Source organism: Suillus fuscotomentosus (assembly GCF_016647785.1).
Source record: "Suillus fuscotomentosus strain FC203 chromosome Unknown F5891scaffold_5, whole genome shotgun sequence".
In the NCBI taxonomy this organism is placed as follows: Eukaryota; Fungi; Basidiomycota; class Agaricomycetes; order Boletales; family Suillaceae; genus Suillus; species Suillus fuscotomentosus.
The window spans coordinates 219030-242639 of NW_024539517.1; the positions used below are offsets into that span (position 1 = coordinate 219030).

The following is a 23610-nucleotide window of genomic DNA, read 5'->3' on the forward strand; positions in this document are numbered from 1 at the left end:
TAAAGCATTGTATGATGAGGATTGGCTTGCAGGTTTAACAAAGCATCAAGTCGAGGGGTTATCAATCTCGGATGGAAGATTCAAGTGGATGAGAGTCACAGTAGTGTAGTGCAGTATTGGACAGCTTGTATTTCTAGAGATATTGAACAGCACGAAAGTTGAAGGTGTGTAGATAACAGCGCTGTGCGAGGAAATTAAAGCCAGCATGGCAATGGAATCAAGGTCTGTCATCACCTATGAATCTGTTCTGAGTCTTTGCAGACACACGACGAGATTGAGATCAGGATGGCGATAGGATTAAAGTGAGTACATACCAGTGTCATGTCTCAAACTGAGGCTCCGAATTCGAGTTAGGGATCAATTGAAGTTGGAGCATGTAAAGTCCAGGACAATAAATCCAGTTGGAGTCCGGCAAACACGACAGTACAAACCGTTGTGTTAGAGGAGGAGAGGATAAGGGACAGATGCAACAGTACAGACCATTGCGTCAGAGTTGGGTATAAGCAATATGAGGGCAAGAAAGACTTGTGAGTTAATCTGTCAGAAGTACAAATACCTGCAAATAAAGTCACGTGCAAAGTCAACCTTGACTGTGTAGTAACAGTACCATACCTCCTAACTACTCAGCAGTCTGTACTGCTGAACTGGTTCTGCTATTGTTGCAGAGTTCTATAACATGCAATAGTCTGTACTGTTGCTCATTGAATTCTCTTGATCCTGTCCTTGTGCAATGGTTTGTATCATTGCACGTTTTCTTCCATCACCTCCTCCAGGTTTCCAGGCACTATGCCAGATATGGTGCCTCCCAAGCTTCATGTATTCGTGCATGACTTCCTTCCACGATCCCTCCTATTCTTTGACCCTGGAATTCCTACCTCGAGTCTGATTCTTCCTCTGACAATATCAAAGATGCACTGACCATGCAGTGGGCTTATGAGACACGCCCATGGTTTCCCCTTATTGCAGCAAAGCCTCATTTTGACGGCACTGTTTTTTCCTGCCTAAACCATTCACTCTACTGTTTGCCCATAGAGTGTACACCCGATGGCCATTATATCTTGTGCAGAAATGTCCAGCAAGAATGGGAGAGTCTGGAGCAGAAGCTACTCTGGTGCCAGCAAAGGTTAGCCATAAATATGCACTTTCCTTGGTATGGTCAGGCCCCAAGACCTCCAAGAGACTATGGGTACCTGAGGTCCCATGTCAATGCAAAGCTTGCAAAGAAAGTTGCTCTGAGGTCTTGCGATGCGTTCTTAGGTATGGTGTTCAGCTGTATGCACTGATAATGGCTGATTGCATTTTTTTTAGGCATCTCAGCTCTTTGCACGTACTTCATTATGGCTCGTCGATATCGACCCCATGATGATTCCTCCAGTTGGACTTCTCTCTTAACAAACGACCCTCAATGTCCTATCTTATCCGCATGGGTGATGGAACTCTCTCGCACATTTGTTGAGGAGCCCCTTCAGTAACACATTCCATATTATATGGGCCAGTGGATTATGGGCCCATGTTGTGTATATTCTCGATGATGACAGATGGGCCAGGACACATATTATTTCCGATGGAGATGGGTGGGCCCATGTATGCCAATGATATATACATATATCCTTGATGTTGAGGGATGGGCTGGGGGAATGTGATCATTCATGGAGATGGGTGGGCCCATCTGGGTGATATGTAGAGTAGGATATTATAGACAGCGCTGAAGAGAGATGTAAGGCAAATATTGTTATATAGATGAGCGGGCCGACAGGGGTGTACTACATATATGAGTGGGCCTGAGGTAGGGGAATATTACATAGATGGGTGGGCTGACGTGGGGTGTATTACATATACAGGTGGGCCGACATAGAAAGTATTACATATACGAGTGGGCCTGAGGGTGCGATAAAATATTTATTACATAGACAGGTGGGCCAAGGTGGGGTATAATTATATAGATGGGTGGGCCAATGTCGGATGTATTATATAGATGGGTGGGCCAACATAGGATGTATTACATAGACGGGTGGGCTGACGTGGGGGAATTGTACATAGATGGGTACATATATGGGTGAGCCTAGATACATTTCATCAAGACATACAGCTGATGTAGCCACCAGCAAATCAAAGACCTAGGATACATGTACACTATGAGTGCATATACCTACCATCAACCACCAAATCTAAAGCCCTCAGGGTTTTGGGAGTGCCAAGTCCCAAAACCCAGAGTCCCAAAACCCAGAAATTGAAACTCAGGACTTGACATTTGATGAGACATCTTTCAAAAATGTTTAAATCAACCTTTCATATATCCATACACATTTTACCAATCCCCAAACCCCGAAATTGTGGGATGCTGGGTTTCGGGGTTCGGGGGTCCCAGAACTTGGAACTTGGGAAATTTGGAGAGATCAATAAAGTTTGATTTACAATCAAGTTGATTGACGAACACATTGACTTACCCATGGTTGAAATATATTTTTGTTGTCTCACATAAGTTCTGAGTTCCAGGACCCCCAAACCCGGCAGTCCACAATTTAGGGGTTCGGGGGTTGGTAAAACTGTGTATGGATATATGAAAGGTTGATTTAATCATTTTTGAAAGATGTCTCATCAAATGTCAAGTCCCAAGTTTTGAATTCCGGGTTTCGGGACTCCGGCCTTCGGGACTCAGCACTCCCAAAACCCAGAAATTGAGACTTGGGACTTGACATTTGATATGCAACATCTTTCAAAAATGATTAAATCAACCTTCCATATATCCATACACATTTTACCAACCCCTGAACCCCGAAATTGTGGACTGCCAGGTTTTGGGGTTCAGGGGTCCCGGAACTCAGAACTCGGGATGTGAGACAACAAAAATATATTTCAGGGCTTGGGGGTTAGTAAAATGTTTATAGATATAGGTAGGTTCATATAAACATGTCTGAAAAATGTCGTTCATCTCAAATGTCAAATCCTGAGTTCCATGTTTCGGGATTCAGCACCTGGCATCTGGCACCTGGCACTTGGGGTTCAGCACTGAAAATTTGACAACTCTGGGTTTCAGGACTCTGGGCTTCGGCACTTGGCACTCCCAAAACCTGGAAATCGAAACTTGGGACTTGACATTTGATATGCAACATCTTTCAAAAATGATTACAGCTGTTTTGATATATGATGGCAGTGGCATCATTTTTTTTGTAAATTACACAAAATATGATTTAGTAGTGAATAGCCTCTGCCGCATCATGGCGTTCCGCAAGATAAGTGATGACGTCAAACAAGCAGCCATCCGTCTTTATGAACACAACTTACTGAACCTCCAGGACATTCTCGACTGCTGCAGGTTCTCACAACAGGACATGGTACTGTGTCTTGAGGCTGTGGAGAGACACTGGTGATGTCACCAATCACCCGAGGGGAGTTTGTGGCCGCATGCATCGTCTGGAACGCGAAGACATTGAATATCTCCTAGAACTTGTTCATGACAACCCCGACTACTTCCTTGACGAGCTCGTCAGCCTCGCGAGAACCAACCACTTCATATCTATTCATTTCACCACTGTCTTCAATGAACTTGAATGTGCTGGTATGAGCCGAAAGAAACTAAAATGTATTGCTTCGGAACGCAATGAAGAACTCTGTGCTGCATTTGTAGCTCACATGTCTCAATATGATGCTACAGAAATAGGGTTCATTGACAAAGTCTCAAAAGACGAGCGGACACTCGGACGGCATTATGGGCGCTCATCGAGAGGAAAACGGGCACATGCACATCAACCCTTTGTCCGTGGGCATCGTGTCAGCTTGGAAGCACTGTTGACTCTTGATGGCATTGTCGCATGCACTGCTGTCGAGGGTTCTATGACAAAAGAGCTCTTTCTCAAGTGGCTGGAATTCACTGTTGTGAGTTATCAAGCTACATTCTTGGACATCTGACGAGTCTGATAACCTTCTAGTTACCGAAGTGTTCTGCATATCCAGGCCCATTGAGTGTCCTTGTGATGGACAACACTTCAATTCACCATGGTGCCAATGTTCTTGAACTTGCAGACCGTTTTGGTCAGTCTATTTGTGATTTCCTCTCGTTCCTACAATGATTATCATGATGGGATGCATATACCAGGTGTTCGCATTGAATTCCTTTTGCCATACTCCCCCGGTCTCAATCCCATCGAAGAAGCTTTTTCGAAGATCAAGCATTTCCTTTGTCGTCACCACGAATACTATAGTACAACCACAGATGATGGAATCCTTTACGATATGTACGAGATTGCTGATATCATTACACTGGATGATGCCCATGGTTATTTTGTACATGCTGGATACTTTTGATGCTAGGTTACAGAACAATGACTTGCAGCATTGAAAGCAACTCGAGTAACAGTTCTTATCGTACAATACAATGTCCAATCATGCCATACTAGTAGGAATAGACCACCTCTCAACAGCATCGCATAATGCAGCTATCTCACCAAACTTGAACTCCATCTCCTTGAGGTCTGAAAAGGTCACGTAAGCGCGCTTCTTTGAATGAATGAGAAGCAATTTTCGTAGCGATGCTGTCGTCAAGCTGGTACAGGGCACAGAAGGCCACAATGGATATGTCATTGCCAGGCTTACGCAATGGGAGAACGAGCAAAGATGTGGAGATTGGCGCTGGCCCAATTTCTGAGGTTGTTGTGTTCAGAGCTGTGTGGTTCGACTTGAAAAGACTTGCAAACTCATTGCCGAATGTGACGTTGACAACAGGAGTTGAAGATGCAGGTTCTGTCACTGTCTTGGCCTGTGCATCGAGTCAGCGCTGTAAGACTGGGCTGATGGCCTTCAGATTGAAGAGTCAGTGGTTTGGGGGCTTATCAATCGTTGCATTGCTCACCTCCTTACACTGCTCAAAATCAGTATCACGACTACACGTGAAACACCAGAGAGGAAATATCAACCATTGCAGAAGCCCAGCAGTTGAGCTGCTGATGTCCGAGTGGAAAGTGTTCTTCAGATCCAGGAATCACATAACAATGGGTTGATGCACAGGCAGAATCAGTCTTTTTGCAGATCCAGCGATCTCGTAAAAGCTGAATGTTTGCTACTTTCTTTTCGTTTCCTGGAAGAATCGCAGCTGACTCTTTCTGTGCAAAAATCATGAAATAATTATCTATAAGGTTATTGAATACATACTCATTTCTTCGTCTTGGACTTTGCAAGCTCTGATTCATCCTCGCCCTGGTTTTCGTTGTTTTTGCTAGCCAGCTGTGTTTGGATAACATTGATGTTGACAGTCAGAGCCTTCACAGCCATTCCATCGACCCGTTTCATCATACCATTGTAGTCAGCCTCAGTCAAGAGAGATAAGCCAGGTTTAGGTAGAACCTGAGAGATGTGATAGGTAAGCGAGTAGTCGTCGAAATGGAGCATGCGGGGATTGATTGCTGTTGAGATCTTCACAAGAATCTGTGCTTTGAGAGTGTCCCATGGTTCATTAGTGCGAAGGTCAATGGATGTGTTGACTGGCTCCCATTTGCTCTTGGCCTTCTTCATTTCACTAGCCGAGAGGATAGAGACCATGTATGAGATATCCCTTGTGACAGGAGTAGTAGGTTCATCATTCTTATCTGTTAGGGATCCGAGTCAGCACAAAACACTGACTATATGCGTCGACTTACCTCGTTTTCGTTTCTTTGACACTGTTGGAGAGGGGATAGGAATCTTTGGTGGTACAAGAGGGCCTGTAGCAGAGTCTAGTACTTCAAGTTCTTGTGATTCGTCATTGTCGGTATCTGTTTGATCAGCATTGGGATCGTCGTTGACTTCCATGAGTTCCAGCTCATCGAGAGCATCAAGAATAGTATTGTGATGGTGTGTCATTTGCAAGTTGCTATTGGTATCATCATCGAGACTGTTGAAACTGTTCTGTGTCGCGAGCATGAGACGTTTGTGCATTGAGTATGAGTCAAGCACTGATATGATCAGTCAAATTTGTTCTAAGTCCTAATTCGTGTAGTTGACAAAAAAAATGACATCACTGCCATCATATATTAAAACAGCTGTAAATCAACCTTCCATATATCCATACACATTTTACCAACCCCCGAACCCCAAAATTGTGGACTGCTGGGTTTCGGGTTTGGGGGTCCCGGAACTCAGGACTCGATATGTGGGACTGGACAAAGATATCTGTCAGGGTTTGGGGGTTAGTAAAATGTTTATGGATATATGTAGGCTGATTCAAACATGTCTGAAAAATGTGTTTCATTTCAAATGTCAAGTCCTGAGTTCTGGGTTTCGGGACTTGGCACCCAGCACCCAGCACTTGGGGTTCGGCACTGTGAAAATTTGACATTCGGGTGTTAGAGTGTTCGGGTTTCAGGTGATATCTACCTCAATCTACAGTTTCGAGTTCTGGATATTGGGACTCAATGATTGAATCATTCAATTGTGGCATAGGTAACATGCATTGAAAAAGATTTATGTACATCTATCACTGAGCAATTATGTAGCCATTTCAACCTCCTCACCAGGACGATCAACCTTCACCTCAACATCCATCTCCTCATCAGAAGAATCATATTCTGGCAGGAGGTTGCCTGGTTCATCTGGGACCACAATTTCACCGGAAAGCCTGAGACCTGAAAATATGTATGCAACATTCCCATTTTTCACTTGTTGCACAAATCACCGAGTTTCAAGTGCAGAACCCCGAAACTCAAAACCGGGTGTGCAACATGTTCATTGTTCATTTACATTACACAGATCATTGAGTGCTGAGGGCTGAATCCTGAAACCCAAAGCCTGAAAACATGTATGCCACATGCCCATCTACTCATTGCACAAATTACCAAGTGTCAAGTGCCGAAACACGGTACTTCAAATGGACATGAATTCTATATTTGTATGTATTACCCATTGGTGTAGGGTTCAAATAACTTGGGAATTGTATTTGTCAGTGCTCGGTACTCGGTACTCGGTAGTTGGTGGTTGGTGGTTGGTGGTTGGTGGTTGGTAGTCAATATAGGCAAATGATAATGAAAAATGAAAGTTGTTATTACACTTAACTTCCTTACCAAAGGTTGTAGTCCAAGTCTATGGGAGTGTATTGGTAGTCTTTTCTTGTCCATCAGTTATCATTTGACCGAGATATAAGCTAAAGAAATCTGAAACATCAGCGATAATGAAAAATGAAAGTTATTTGTAATGATATTTTTGGCCTGAATCATATATAAATGTGACTTTGTATAAAAGATGTCTATTGTCACTCTCCACACATATGTCATTTTGCCTATCATTACATCAATCCTTCATGAATCTTTCTAAGCTTTTAAGCTATTATAATGGATGTATATGGGTGTTATTCCAGGTCTCTGATCACATCACAGGCTTGTTATGTTGTATATCTCGACATAATGTGCAAGTCTCACTATTAATATTCATTCTTTTATCTCTAGACTCACTTACTGCACACATGTATTTCATTTGTCATTATTGATGTTTTGGATTTCTTTAGCTTATATCTTGGTCACATGGTAACCAATGGACGAGAAAAGACTACAAATAAACTCACCTAGACTCGGACTACAACTTTCATTAAGCTGACTACTGATTCCTGGATACCGAGTATCAAAACCAAATACTGAGTACCAATTACCATGTACCGAGTACTGCGTAATGAGTAACAAGATAACCAATTGACAAGAAAAGACTACCACTACACTCACCTGGACTTGGACTACAACCTTCAGTAAGGAAGTTAAGCATAATAACAACTTTCATTTTTTCATTATTGTTGATGTTTTGCCGAATGACAAGGAAAGACTACCAAGACACTCACCTTGACATGGACTACAACTGTCATTTTTCATTATCATTTGCCTATATTGACTACCAAGTCTTAAGTACCGACCACTGACCACCAATCACCAATCACCGAGTACCAAGTACTGAGTACTGAGTACTGACAAATACAATTCCCAAGTTATTTGAGCCCTACACCAATGGATAATACATACAAATACAATTTGTGTCCATTTGAAGTACCGGGTTTCAGGTTTCAACACTCGACACTTGGTGATTTGTGCAATGAGTGAAAAATGGACATGTTGTGTACATGATTTTGGGTTTTGGGCTTCAGGTCTCGGCCCTCGGCCCTCAGAACTCGATGATTTGTGTAATGTAAATGAAAAATCAACATGTTGCACGCCAGGTTTCGAGTTTCAGGTTTCAGCACTCAAAACTCGGTGATTTGTGCAGCAGTGAGTGAAAAATGGACATGTTGTGCACATATTTTCGGGATTCGTGGTTCGGCCCTCGGAACTCGATGACTTGTGTAATATAATTGAACAATGGACATGTTGCACACCTGATTCTGAGTTTCGGGTTTCGGCACTTGAAACTCAGTGATTTGTGCAACAAGTGAAAAATGGAAATGTTGCATACATATTTTCGGTTCTTGGGCTTCAGGTTTCGGCCCTCGGCACTTAGAACTCAATGATTTGTGTGATATAAATGAAAAATCAACATGTTGCACACCGGGTTTCCAGTTTCATGCTTTGGCACTCAAAACTCGGTGATTTGTGCAGTGAGTGAAAAATGGACATGTTGTGTACACATTTTTGGGGTTTGGGGTTCGTATTTCGGCTCTCAGCTCTCGATGACTTGTGTAATATAATTGAACAATGGACATGATGCACACTGGGTTTCAAGTTTCGGGTTTTGGCACTCGAAACTTAGTGATATGTGCAATGAGTAAGAAATGGACATGTTCCATACATATTTTCGGGTTTTGGGCTTCATGTTTCAGCACTCAGCACTCGGAACTCGATGATCTGTGTAATGTAAATGAACAATCGACGTGTTGCACACTGGGTTGTGAGTTTTGGGTTTCAGCACTCGAAACTTGGTGATTTGTGCAGTGGGTGAAAATGGACATGTTGAACAATGGGTTTCAGGGTCGCGGGTTTGAAAAATAGCATAATAACAACTTTCATGTTTTCATTATCATTTGCCTATATTGACTACCAAGTCTGATAAGGAACCCCTTGGATGATCCATTGCTCAATGAAATACTACCTGATTGGAAGTGTGCTGGTTATCAGATATTCATTTGTTGACTCCTGGGTCCTGGAACTCAGAAGTTGGTACGGTTGACCCAAATTTGGGTGGTCGGAACTTGGCGTCTCATAGGGCAACACAAGCTTCACACCCCGGATTCCAAATTCTGCAAGACAACCTGTGCACCATCAAAGGCCATGTCAGGAGATCACCTGCTGCTCTGGGAACTCGGTAACTTTAATTTATTACCTCCTCTGAGTACGGTTAACCCAAAGGTTGGTAATCGGAACTTGGCTTCTCATAGGGCAACACAAGCTTCACACCCCAGATTCCAAAATTTGCAAGACAATCTGTGCACCATCAAAGGCCACGTCAGGAGATCACCTGCTGCTCCAGGAACTTGGTAACTTTGACTTATTATCTCCTCTGATTTGGTTGATGTACAACTACCTCAGCTCCATCATGTCTACAATTATGATACACATGGGCCCACCCATCTATATTTTATACCACCCTCGGCCCACCCATCTAATACAACATCCCATACAACACCCTCAGCCCACCCATCTAATACAATATTTTATAATACCCTCGGCCCACCCGTCTAATTTAATATGTGTCTGGGCTCACCTGTGAATGTGATAACAAGTACCTACCCATCTATCTCATACACATCTACCTTAATACACCCATCTGCATAATATCCAACTACCTCGGCCCACCTGTCTACCTAATATTCATGTACATCGGCCCACTCATCTACTCTATATATTCCCTGCATGGGCCCACCCGCCTCCATCGGGAATAATTTGCCCATCCGTCATAGTCGAGGGAGGATATTTTTATCATGGGCCCATGGTCCGCTGGCCCATATCATGTCAATATTATATTGTCGAGCCCTGCGACTCCCCCAATCATGTCATTTGGACTTTGGCTGTCCTCAACCCCGTTACTGCTGTAATGTGCCTGCGTCGTAATTGGGGTTCAGACATAAAACAGGTTGCGTTAGCTTTGCTCAAAAGAGGCATCACATTCAGGATCTTACAGCAAATGACTGTTGCGCCTAACTGGCGACACCCCCTCTCAGAACTTCGTACTTATACATTGGGACATCGACGACCCCCTTTCAATCCCCCGTACACTGATTACATTGTGTATGAACAGCTATGTCATGAGTTTATGAATTGCCCCCAGGCGAGGGCTGCATTTCTGCACGGGGGACTCATATGGCGGTTGGCTTTGCACAGCCTGGGTGTCGACCATCTTCCATCTGTCCTTGACTGGTATATCAACTGAAGCTGTTCCATTTGGCAAACTATTGGTTGGCAATAGTGGTCAGACTTACTATGACGATGGGTTGTTGTTGGAGGAAATTGATTTTATGTGCAGAACATACTACATAGACCACCGTAAGCTTGCTACCGTTCAGTCCCATCAGTACTAATAATCATACTTTCTAGGTGATGGCTCAGAGGTAGTTTCATGGTGGCCTCAGCCCAACACTTGGAATGTGTCAGGCTTGAACATTGGTTTTTGGTCCGCTCGGTGGGAGGACTGGTTCCAAGTATGTCTTGGCAACCTTCAAGAAGGGGTTTCCCGCATGCGTCATTCGCTCACCAAGGACACCAATGGTCCAATGACCTCCACGCAATGGAAACGCTCCCTCAAATTTCAACCTGCCACCAATAAGATCATGCGCAACACTTCAGCAGCATCTTATGATTTCATGACAAAAATACCAGGTAAGAGTTTCCTTACTCCTGTCATATTCATGCTCACGAGTTTTACATAGTTTGGAGTCAGACATAGTTTTACATTACTGTATATAAATGAAGATATTTTTTGCCCATTTCAGTCTGATCGCCATTAATGCTTGTTGTGGGTGGTGAGTGGACTATGATAGAGCAATGAGTGGGCAATGAGCAGGCGACGATCGGGCAATTTATTTCATCCAAGGGCGAAACTTAAAGTTTTGCTATCACATTTTGTTGCCGGTGTAAACTTCAAATTTTGAGCATTCCCTAATTGTTGGACAAAACTTGAAGCATTAGCAAGCATATAGCCGTAGATTAGACTTCAAGTTTCATCTGAAGTTTTATGTGATAATTAAATTTAAAACTCAAGCAGACACTAAAAATCTGACTATATTTCTTATTTGCATTGACATATAGTCAACGAAACAATAGCGGTGGATATTTCATGTTTGGGATTTCGCACACAAAGTTGACTAAATTTGAAGTTATATGCCCCTCTTTATGTCAGTTCAAACTTCAAATATTTTCTTCACATTTTGTACACCGTATAAACCCGTCCTAAATATCGATAACCCTGATGTGTGCAGCCACTCAACGAGAATGCCCAAACTCATCATCAATAATCTCGGTAGCTACTTCATCATCCAACTCGCTTTCATTATCTGATACCTTGGCTATATCACTGTCTATGAGACTGAATGACAATGCTCCATTAAAGTTTGACTCAGAGTCTACTTCACTTTCAGCATCTGAGAGTAGCACATAGTCTGGGTCCAGAAAGACTTCCAAAACATCTTCTATCAGCCCATTGTCAAAGTGCCTTGATGATGCAGCACACTGCTGTTGTGCTTGCTTCTGTCTTTTGGTAGGGGGAGGCATTCAGAGCAAAAAGAGAATGATTACATAATCAGGCAGAATTTCGAAAATTTAAATTTATGCTCCTTTTGCCCATGTTTCATATCAAAATTTAAATCTAAACACATATGGATCAAAATTACGGCCTAGGGAGAGTTGCTGCTTTTGAGTGCAACACACTGTATTTCAACCCATTTGTCTGTTATGTAAATGATGGACAGTTTCTGAATAAAATCACAAATATGCATAAGGGTCAAACTCTATTGATTAAATTCAAATTAAGTTTGGCAAAAACAGAGAGAATTTGTTTCACAATCTGCATACATTAGTGATACTCAAAATAGGTTTTGAAATCTCACTTAACACGCTTAACACACTTTGAACTCTCAGCTAAAAGTGTTTCAGAGAGTTCAGCTGTTGAAGGTCAGACCGGCATGGTAAGCGGAGCTTGAAATCTTCATGCCTCCTGCTTGTTGTTCTGTACGACTCAGAGTGAACTTTCTTATTCATTTGCCTATAATGGACAACAATGACATAACATCTGATGGACTGCCTCACTCAACAACACCTAGGGAATCAACTGGACCCCAGTTCACTGTTCAGTGGCACAATAATTATGGACTTACTGATGTGCTAGTGAATTATCTGAGTACTCACCCTGCCGATTGCAGGATTTTGTTTTATTCAGATGGAAAAAATTTGATGGCTGCTACTGGTGCTGATAGCCCCTTGGGCTCAGACAAGGGGCAAATTTACGGTGGTCTCGCCAAGACCATCTTTACAGATCACCCCAAGTATGGTGCCACATATTCATCTAATCCCAAAAAATTCTGCGATGCTGTTGGCAGTCGCATCACCACACAAGTCTTTTTTTTTTTTTTCTACTAATAAAAATACTAAATTTTACGCAGTCTCAGGAACAAATACATGAAGGTCAAAGTGTCATTTGGCAGCATGGGCGCTGGGGTGATGCCAACTGAAAGGAGTCAGGCAAAGAACCTGTTGGGTGAGTCCTCAGTCTTGATTACTTAGTTATTGGCTGATCAATTGCTGTAGACACAGCACTTTTGGAGCTGCCATGGTACAAGGATCTTGATACCATCTGGCACTCCAATCCTTCAATGGCTGTGACCATACTCGTCAAAACTGGGTGTTTGATCATGTCAGTGCCCTGTATTCCCTTGTTCAGTCAAATAGTGGGGCCAGTTCCTCTACATACTTTGGCACCACTCAGCAGTCATCCCATCCCCCCAATGTTCAGCCATTGCATCCCCCAAACTTATCATATCCTGTGCCCCTGCACTACACCCCCCCCTGTACCTCCTAACACGAATATACTTGCTGGTGGCCAGTATCCACCAGTGGTGCTGCAACAGCCCCCTCCTGCTTCATCCTATCCCCCTCCTGAAGTCCATCTTCCTGGCTTTCCATCAGATGATGATGATGCCAAAAATAATTTTTCATTTGATAGGCACCTCGGGGATCCTGCCAAGGACAATGACATGATACTCAATGACACTTCCCCAGTTGCAGGAAGAAGCATCAGCTCCCCTCAACGCCATCTCCTCCTCCAAATGTTCCAGAACCATTTGAGGTACCAGCAAAAACTCCAGCATCAGCATACAACAGCCATTCAGCATTTAGGGCGCAGAAGCCCTCAAGCCATGGGAGCCAATGCAGACTGCCATCAGAGATGTCATGCAGCATGTCAACACCATCATCGACTGACACACAACACTACCTCGTCGTTGGACTTCCATATGTCCCCGACACCTGAGACCTCCCTTCCAAATAGCACCAGCAGCTTGAAGAAGAAGAAGGCAAAGTCGGACGTGTTGCAGCAGGTGGGGCAGGTGAGAGACGAGATTGAGAGTATGCACCTCGGACATAATGTTATGCCATGACAGCAAACACCTTCGCTTCCTCGCAAAGCTTGAGATTAAAAGTGAGCATAGTCACGACACTAAAAAGTATGAGTGGCTTTGTTCCAGCCATGAGCATGAAGCCTCCCAAGCCACTGAGATTTGCTGTAGAGACTCATGCCTCTCATGGTCTGATATGGCACTTTTCCCTAGGGAGTACATGGCATGAACTTGTAGTGTCACTCTGTGTGCTATCCGCAGCTATCCTTATATGAGGTGCAGCTTTCCCGCACCATGCACACACTCTTCCCACACTTTACAATGTATATGCGTGTGCACTTTCCTGCGCTTGAGCGCCCTATAGCACCAGCCATCCAGATGCATCCATCCACTGTCCACCAAGCTCTCTAGTGCGTATATTTCCATTTCCCTTATTTGCATATTGTTCCACCTTTATTTTTATCATGGACCCTTACTTACATACATATATCTTTACATACCTTACTCGGTAGCACTTTGGCTCCGCATGACAGCACTTAGGTACCATATATAAGTGCCAGCAGTACATACTATTACAGAACTTCTGACTACCCAACTTTACCTACCACTTACTACCTAGCAGAACATAGTAGAAATCTATTTGTATGCACCTCGCATCTCGCTTCTCTTGTCTTGCATCTAATCATCACTTAAGCAAACTCACTCTTACACTCTCTCGTTTCTGCATACACACACACACATTCCCACGCTTTGCGCAGCACGCACGTGCATTCCCACGCCTTCAGTGCCTTGCAGTGCACCTGTGATTTCTCACGCTTTGCATTGGCCAACCAGTAGTGCCTTCAGCACCTACTTCTAGATCCTTGCTGCACTTGCTTCCCCTTTAGGGTCAAATGCACTTGTTAGCAGACTAGGCAATGCGCGACCTTACAACATCTATAGATACAGTCTGGAGCATTTTTTCGTGCCTCACTGTATTGTTGTTTCTACATCGCCTTCATGAGAAAGACATTCGTGTCCACCAAGCACATTCAGAAGTACTCAACAAGGAAGCGAAAACTCTGCAACTCAAGATTCAATTCCACCAAATGATGCAGGCCAGCAAGGCAGCATTAGGTGTAGTGCTGCCATGGTCCAGTTTGGAGGGTCTTAGATGAGAGCCAAGAACCAGACCATCGGTTCAGTTCTACAAAATGTCCGAACCCAGAACCGGACTATAGAGAATGGTACAGTCAGGTCCGGTCCAGTTATTTTGAGGTTCAAACATGAACCAAACCTGAAATTTTTTTACAGTGAGCAAAAAAAAACATATAGTACTTGTGCTTGTAGCTACACATTCAACACAGCTGCTTCCACCTCAACCATTGCAGAAACACAGCCATTCCTATATGCTGCCTTCAACAACTGCAGCAAGCTGAACATCGATGCTGCAAGTCCATTGCGTCGCACAGTAGAAGTAATTCCTCTGCTCGAGAAAGCCTGTTCAGAGAGGACAGAGCTGCCTTATGTGTGCGAGTGTATGGTATTGTAGTGAGTGAAGCTAGTAAATAGATTTAGTAGTGAAAAAACGAATCAAAAACATTACTTACTCCCCACCATGTGACAATGTCATCAGCTTCCTCCAGTGGCGAAGACAGGTACATGGCGAGTTCTTGACGAGGATTATGAGTGAGTTGGTCCACAGCTTGACGTGCCTTGATGGCCTCACACATCCATGCACCACCGTAACAGTTTTCATGCAAGGGTCTTGTTGGTGGAGCAGACTCTTTGATAGGTGCCAGAGCTGGTGGTTTATAATACTCGTCAAACTATAAATGTAAGTATGAGAAGGATAATGGAACAAGTACTACTTACCACAGCCTTGAGGTGAACCCTCCCATCCACAACGTCTTGAGTGTCCCATTGATCTTCAACATAGGCAAGCTTGTAGTTAGGGTCAAGAACTGTAATTATATGTGAGGCGTCACATGCCATAATAAATGATATTGACACTCACCAAGACAAATGAAATATACATCGGAATCACTCATTTTCTTGTAGTATTTATCGACATTCTTGAGGCCTTGCTTGATTGCATCTGCAATCGGTGCATACTGCATGTTGTTTGCCATCTCTTGCCACTGGTCAGCAAGACATTCCAATGTAGGGATCGTTTGCAATGCAGTTGGGTGTTTCGCTGATGAGAAGGATTGTTGGGCAGTCGCTGGTTCCTTCAGGACTTGATGAACAAGGCCGAGGTGTTTCCAGTCACTCCGATCAAGCTTAAAGTCGTCATAGATCTTGTTGTGAAGATTCGGCACTTCTTTACTCTCATCTGCAAGGTTTGTGAAGCAGTTCACAGCCTGTTCAATCATAAATATCAGACTGACGAATACTGAGAGAGAGAAAAGACTTACCTGACATAAGAGTAGCATGCGATCGAGACACTTATGTAGTGATGCCCAACAGGGTCCTGATACAGTGCAATAACTCGAGCTTGGGGACGTTCTCTTCTTTGCAGGCCTTCTTGAAGAAGGCATGAGCTTGAGGCGATTTTTGAATCTAGTAATATCAATCAGTAAGAGTACATAATCCCATGAATAATAATGCAGTAATGCAGTACTTACCTGCTCAATGAGTGTGAGGGCTTTACCAAGCGAATTGCCAGTGTTGAACACATTATCTTTCTCGCAGTCATCAGTAACTTTGATAGCTGCAAGCTCCTTATTCAAAACATTGAGATCAGCATCATCTCCTGCATCAAGCGTTTGTTCAATCTGTTTGTTCTGCCTTGACTTACAATTGTAATCAATTTATTTGTGTACACTATCATCCTATTATTGCATCAGCTGTGAGGCCATCCATCACTTCCTCCAGCTCCAGATCACCAAGTTCCTCCCAGTACTGAGCTTCATCATCTTTGTTGTCTTGGTCATCCAAACTTTTGGTAAGGTCCCTCCTATTGCTACTTCTCCTCGCCACAAGAAGGATGTCGAGCATATCCCACAATAATGGTGCATGTTGTTACATCCCACCACCTAACACTTCAATATCGAACTCTTCAAGTTGTTCTACAGATGCATGCAAGGCCAAAAAATGGTAGCCAGGTTTCTTCGCTGATAGTTCTTGAATCTCCAGTGCACATCTGTGTTTGATGATATCACTGGCCCACTTCAGCACATCTCCTGCAGAAGCTTCTGGGTGTTCCGCAAGGAGCTTGGTAATGTGCGGACTGCATGATCTTAGATTGATTGTATTCTCGTGGGTGATGTAATTGGGATTAGTTAGCAATACAACAAGGAACTCTGACACTGAGATGCCAATAAGATTGAATGCTTCCAAGATGGCATCAACTTGATCTGTTGTCGTCATTATTTCAGTAGCAGCGAGTGCGAATATAATATTATTAAACCTAGATATAAATGACACATTTTTTGTAGTATTTTTAAGGCTCTGCACGTCGCCGGCAGTGATGTGCCGCTGTGGCTGGCAATGTTTACAGATGTTATCTGCTAGCCACTGCTGAGAGGGTGAAGGATTGAAGTTGTGCTGGGTTTGAAAATTTCTTATACCACATGATTACTCAATATTCTACCGAGGCCCTAGTGGTCCGCCTTCACCCTCGAAGTAGTTATCCCATGTGATGGTACTTCAACACCATTTGCCATTCAAAGGATGCGTGTCGATCGTGTGAGTCTCTTGAGGTTTTGTGATGCCTTTCTGAAGGCCTTCAAATCCATTACATTTACCATTGCACCATCATCGACATTCATGTGAAAACATGTCACTTTTGCACTGGGTCTATATAAGATGACTTTGGCAATGAATGGAGTACTTTCTGATGTGTGATCCAGGTTTGTTTTTTCTAGGACAGCGTAAAGATCAACAAGTGTTTGATCGTTTGCGCATGAATAGCAATCAGAAGGTGAAATTAATTCACAGGTAAATACAGGACTTAGCATGGGGATAGAACTATCAATCAAAGTGCTTTGATTCACTGGGTCATGTACAGCAATCCACAAGCTTTGTATGTGAGTGTCTGATGTAGGGTTATGTGATTTAACATTTGGAGAGGTGATTTCAATTGTTGGTACAATGAATTTGTCAACTGCTTCTTCATCATTCAACATTTCAACATGTCCTATGTCTGGGAGGCTGGGGTATTGAGAACTGAGGTACCAAAACACAATGTGAAGGCTGATGTGGTTTCTGAAAGTGGGATGCTATATGTGATGTCTGGTGAGTCAGGGGACATGGATTTATCTTCAATATCTGCACTCATTTCCCACAACATTGTAGATGTCATTCTGTGAAGTAAGGGTGCTGAAAATATGAGGTTGGAGGTGGAGGTGTTGGGTATTGCATTGGTAACATGTTCACTGTAGGTGCCACAGATTGAATGTTTATGGTTGGTCCTGGTGTGGTCATTGATGCCAGTGTCCTTGAGACTAGGTGCAATACTGTTTCTTGCCATTTGGTTTCCTGGGAGGGTAGTGCTTCGTTAGGACAGTTGTAGGCTTGGTGTGATGGCATTATTGTCATGCCACAGCTGAAGCACTCTCTAGAGCCAATGGTAAGGTCATTGAGAGTTGGAGATGGTGTCTGAACCATGCTGTGCATGCCATTCCTGAACTTGCTCAGTATAAGCTTGTCTCCCTGCTTCTGAGTTGGGGTGGTGCAGAATGGTGGCATATTGAGCTGCAGTTCTTAATCATTCTAAAGGTGAGCCTCCTCATCTGGTTGGCATCTGTGGATACCCTCTGTAGCCAAAAAAATAGATTGCTTCGTGTTGCTGGTGCCATGGAAATAAATAAGCTAGCGATTTGTGGTATTTGGGGAACTTGGGGCAATGTGTGGTACAAAGGTGTTTGTGATACAGGTGGGGGTAGGGTTGGTTGTGACTGTGGGGTTGCTGAAGGTATTCTGCCATGGCGCTGTCCGTATCTGTAGGGAGGTGATGCAACATATGGAACTTGCATGGAGGAAGGCATTGCTTTGTGACTGTTCATTATTTGGCTCTGGAGTTTATCAACATCTTCATAAAGCTTCCACTCCATGGTAAGTCACTATTTTACTCTTAGCAATTGCAATGCAGAAACTTTTGCAACATCCATCTCAAATTCTGTCCAGGTGGTGTAGTTGTCTGACAGAAAGTCACACAAAACCTCAGGGGTGTTCTCCAGTACCACATCTAGTAAGTGGCATTGTGCATTGTTGAAGCCTTGGGCCATTCATGTGACCTTTTTTGCCCACTTCACATGTCCCCATTCTCTTTCTCTATCCTCTTCTATCATCATGCCAATCTCCTCTTCTTTCAGCACCAATGCTTTGATTCGGTCCTTCTCCTGTGTGACTGTTAGTACTACTTGTGCAGGTGGGGGCCAGCAAAGTTTGAACACTGCTAAAAATGTGGCTCACAATGTTTTATCTGATGCTGGTAGAATTGTGAACCAACTTTCAGTAGGACTGGCAGTGGCACATTGTAGCTTAAACTGGTTGATTTTCTCAGAGTCTGTTGATGTTGAAGGAAAAGAGAGCTCGTACTTCCAAATCCAGTCAGTAGGTTCCTCACTCTTTTCATAATCTCTGTAAAAGATAAGCTGGGGTGTGATGGTCATTGACATGCTTATGTTGGGTGTGGAAGAATTTGGAACGAATGGGACAAGTGATTTCAGGGCTTTCGATAGGATGAGGTGCTGTTGCACACATTATAGGTCAGTAGTTGTAATGCTAGTACTAGGTGTCTGCAATGGGAGAATTGTCAAGTCATGAACAGAATTTGGAACTTTGGGAGGTGATAGCTGGCTGTCTGATACTATGTGTCTGAGCATGGGTTTGTTGTCATACAATCTGGATATGTTATGGAGTCAGCAGAGGTCACCATGATATGCACTCACTCTAGTCACCAGGTGGAGAGGCTACGCCTTGACACTAGGTGCCAAACAGGTGATGGTTGGAGTGTGTGTCTACCCTGGAAAACTGCTTCTCTAAAAGCTCTGCCAACTGGGTTCAAGACCCTAGGACCCTGAATCCTAATTAAGAATAGCCCCTAGGAATGCCCCTAGGAAGCCCCTGGTGCCAAACATCCTAACGCAGTGCACTAGGCACCGCTGTAGAGACTAATATCTCTGTGGCCTTGCAGGGATCTAAAATCCCATTGTTACTATCACTTCCTCACATAGCGCGACTCATACCTCACGCAGCGCGCCCCCGCGCTTTGTCGGCCGCTCGCAAGCGCCAGCGCTCCGGTCACTCCTTAGTTGCGCATCGGCGCGCACATCCTCGGTTCCGTCGCACATCCTCCGTCCATCCATTCCATGTCTGTTCGGTTCGTCGGTGCGTATTCCGATTCTATTTTCATTGATTCTAACATATCTCCGGCGCTTATGGCCATATTTGGTATGTCTTTCGTTATGAACCCTTTATTACATATTATCTCGCGTCCACTTCGCTTCTCGGTTCGCTTTAGCGCTTGACAGCGCTTATCATTACTTAGTATATATAGACGCGCATAAATTGTGTAATAGGTATCTTTTTCTGCCCACACATCGTTGGACTATAAGTCTAAGTTAACCTCTAAAAACTCAAAAGGTATCGAAGTACAATATGAGCGCCGCCGCCGTACACTACTAGAAACTCTGTCCATTAGTATTCTGACTCATTAAGAGTCGCTGCGCTCCACCACCCGCGCGCGCACCGCTTCTGCTTAAAGCGCACGCTTCCGTTATAAGTCGCGTGTCGATATCTATCGTCAGCCGCTATCGCTCATCGTCGTGCGCCTAACCAGGCTTGACCAAGCGCCCGGTTCAGTGTTTCCCTCCGTTTTATACACCTAGAGGAACCTTCTCAGTAGCAATCCCCTTGGGCCGACGTATATCTCGCTCACCGAGGACTACTTGAGTTATCTCATACCACTTATATTCACCCACCTCCCATTCCTCTTCTACACTGCTCTATTTGAAGACTCTATAAGTACAAGATGCTTTGGTGCCAACAAGCGAATTTAATTTAAAGGATATTCTAAAATCCTATCTACTCCTTTAGCATTTTGCCGATCCTCTTCTCCCAGGAACCCCAGTCGCGTGTCAAACTGTAGAGTCAGTTGCTCATATGGAGGAGCTCTGGTTTTGGAGGAGGATATGTCTTAATGCTTATGCACATATGGTTCAACACTGCCTCCTAGGATCGTCAGATCCAATCAGCGGCGGACTTCTGCAGCTCCTTTGGAGTCGCATCATTGACGGACGTGTTGCCTTCATCTTGAGGGCACTCCTCAGGTTCAGGAGAGGAGGAAGGGGATGCAGTAAGCATACGTAGATGGATTGAAAGGCACAAAAGACATGATGGTAGAGATGAAGAAAGATAATCGCAAAGACATGATGATGTATTGAATTGAAGAAGAAGAAGTGCGACACAAGGCCAGTTCTTTTATGCTGAAATGAACCACATTATATCAGCACAATGGTGCCTGCTGCCCACGATTCACATGACTTCGGTGGACCATTCCACATATGTTTTTGGTGTGTTCTGCCCACAATCACGTGACTTTCCTTGTCAAAAATTGGCTAAGTCCATCCGCTCCTATATACACTGACTGGGGACAGTCAGAAGCTAAGTTCCTATGAGATGTAGAGACTAATATCTCTGTTGGCTTGTAGAGATCTAAATTCCCAATATCTCAATCATGTTCCAACTATAGCACAACTCATATCTCACCTCAGCACACTTAGCACTTCATTGGCTGCTCGCATGCACAAGCACTTCAGTCATGCATCTTTGGTTTCATCGCTCATCCTCCATCCGTCCATTCCATGTCCATTCAGTTTGTCGGTACATATTCCTATCATATTTCTATTTATTCTGACACATCTCTGGTACTTATGCTCATATTCCATGTGTTTTGTCATGGACCCTTATATTACATGTTATCACATATTTGCTCCGCTTCTCGGTTCACTTTAGCACCTGACAGTGCTTAACACTACATAAATAGAATATATATACTCGCACTTTACTACATAATGGACATCTCTCTTCCTGCACATCATTGGACTCTAAGTCTAACTTTTCTGTCATATATGCCAACCAACATTAAGTATCTAAGTACAATATGAGTGCCTACCATCATACATTACTAGAACCTCTGTCAGTTTGTTTTCCGACTCATTAAGAGTCACTTCGCTTCACCACCTGCATGCACACATTGCCTCCACTCAGCATGTGTCGTCACACATCATCGCTCAGTAGCACTTCACATTGCTCTCACCCACTTGTACTTCGCTCATTGGTGTGTGCCTTACCAGGCTTGACTAAGTGCCCAGTTCAGTGTTTCCCTCCTTTTATATACTTAGAGGAATCTATTCAGTAGCAATCCCCTTGGGCTGACATTAGCTCACACACAAAGGACTACTTGAGTCATCTCATACCACCCATTTTTGTACACTACACATTCCTTGTCTACAGTATCTCCTAGGTTTTTTGGCGGGCCATGGTGCCATGTTGGCCTCTGAATGTTTCCCAACTTTTCCTGGATAGCATTTATCTCATTGTCTGACAGTACTTCCGATCCCTTTGGTCCATCTTTTGCTGATTTCCTTGTGCAGCATATTCCTGTACCAATTCATTAGCAATAAATGCCTGATCATAACCACCCAGTCGACCATCTCCAAAATCAACATCCATAGGGGCACATTCAGAGAGTGCATACTTTGTAAAGCTCCAGTGAGTAATTTTTTCACTACTTGAACTATAAACTTACTAGCAGTGCCTCAACCATTTCTTTTTTCCTAGGGCATGGTGTATCCAGCAAGACCACCCCATATTCTTGAACTAGTGCTTCTAGCATGTCTACACAGAGATGGGTTATAGCAGACATGGTAGGGTTCAAAATCAAAGTATCTCTGCCCATCTGTAAGTCCTTCAACTCAACATGGCTTTGCTGGCCCTTCCTTAACTCCTTGCTTGCTTGCTTGTCTATTACAATTAAACCTCTAAAGTGGTGTTAAACTGATCCCAAGAATAGGTTGTGCATGTCATTGATCACAATGAACCTCATTAGATCCCAGTATGATAGCTGCAAAAGCTCTAACCATCTCACTCCATGTTGTTTCAATATCTTGTTATGCTCCACCTTTGATTCTGCATTTACCCACTCTTCTGCTGCCACTTTATGTTCCTCGAGTGTACATCACCTCCATTTTTCCCAGTCAAAGTCTGTGATATCTGACTTCAGGAGCCAACACAGCCCGCATGGCCTGCCAGTTTGCATGCAGCCGGCAAATCATTGACTGTAACCACAATAACAGATCAGGAGAGCCTACCAGCTGTATGGTTTATTATCTTGGTGAACTAGATCTCATCTTTCCAGGATGGTAGGAAGAAGTTGACTACTGGCCGAAGAAAGTGATTAATTTCTTCAAGAGCTGGTTCTCTAGGCTCTGGGATGATGCCGACCAGGTACATATTTTTTGCTTTGTACTGGAGGTTCGGAGAAAGATTCAGGAGTCCCATCATGATTGACCCAATGGACTTTTTCTTGCCAGAGGTTTCATTCCTATAGGGGTTGAACCAATTTATAGAGACTCCATGCTAACCTGAGATCAGTTCTCTTCAAACCATCCATAAATGGTTTCCCATCAGGACTTAGTATCTCTCTCATTGCTATACCATCCTTAATGTCCCATATTTGTAGATCATCATTTAGCATCATTCCTTGGTCCATAGCTTCTTCCATGCTAGGACAGCTCAGTAGACTGGCTAGGAATAAGTTGAAGTCTTACACAATATAGGATCGTACAGGTATGTATGATGTTTGATTGCCCTCCTTTGTACATTTCACCAGTAATTGCCCACATGGCTTGCTTCCTTAGTACTTCTTGTAGAAACAGCATTTGGGGTAAGATGACTTCTTTCTTAGGGCTGGCAATGTCTTCCTTATGGTTGGAGGGTATGTGGATGAGCATCTGGCACAGGTGGCAAATGTCTTGGTAATGGCTTCCAGGTCAAAATTCTTTCTCACAGAACAGATATCATGAGGGATCCATCCCTCTGACCCATGTCCTTCTGGAGTGTTACCAAGTATAGTCTTCAAGAAAAGATTCAAGAGTCCAAGAGCTGTGTTACACTATGGCTGGGTAACATGGCCC

At 43.6% G+C, this 23610-nt stretch overlaps 5 protein-coding genes across 5 annotated transcripts; 3 read left to right on the forward strand and 2 right to left on the reverse strand.

Moving 5' to 3' along the window:
* Window positions 1-1136: 1136 nt before the first annotated feature.
* On the forward strand, window positions 1137-1472 carry F5891DRAFT_1182292 (uncharacterized protein; the record flags this gene model as incomplete). Its single annotated transcript, XM_041366139.1, has 2 exons — window positions 1137-1257; window positions 1309-1472. 2 exons carry the CDS (start codon window positions 1137-1139, stop codon window positions 1470-1472), a joined length of 285 nt encoding a protein of 94 aa, XP_041231679.1.
* Window positions 1473-5148: 3676 nt separating this feature from the next.
* Window positions 5149-5895, reverse strand: F5891DRAFT_975559 (uncharacterized protein; the record flags this gene model as incomplete). The annotated part of the gene is made up of 2 exons (XM_041376530.1): window positions 5149-5582; window positions 5634-5895. The coding sequence occupies 2 exons, from the start codon at window positions 5893-5895 to the stop codon at window positions 5149-5151; spliced, it is 696 nt and encodes a 231-aa protein (XP_041231680.1).
* Window positions 5896-10065: 4170 nt separating this feature from the next.
* Window positions 10066-10824, forward strand: F5891DRAFT_1182295 (uncharacterized protein; the record flags this gene model as incomplete). The annotated part of the gene is made up of 4 exons (XM_041366140.1): window positions 10066-10298; window positions 10348-10424; window positions 10476-10757; window positions 10808-10824. 4 exons carry the CDS (start codon window positions 10066-10068, stop codon window positions 10822-10824), a joined length of 609 nt encoding a protein of 202 aa, XP_041231681.1.
* A 1502-nt stretch (window positions 10825-12326) lies between these two features.
* On the forward strand, window positions 12327-13561 carry F5891DRAFT_1182296 (uncharacterized protein; the record flags this gene model as incomplete). Its single annotated transcript, XM_041366141.1, has 4 exons — window positions 12327-12488; window positions 12558-12630; window positions 12681-13477; window positions 13532-13561. 4 exons carry the CDS (start codon window positions 12327-12329, stop codon window positions 13559-13561), a joined length of 1062 nt encoding a protein of 353 aa, XP_041231682.1.
* A 2928-nt stretch (window positions 13562-16489) lies between these two features.
* F5891DRAFT_942241 (uncharacterized protein) lies at window positions 16490-16837 on the reverse strand (the record flags this gene model as incomplete). The annotated part of the gene is made up of 1 exon (XM_041374398.1): window positions 16490-16837. One exon carries the CDS (start codon window positions 16835-16837, stop codon window positions 16490-16492), a length of 348 nt encoding a protein of 115 aa, XP_041231683.1.
* Between the last annotated feature and the right edge of the window lie 6773 nt (window positions 16838-23610).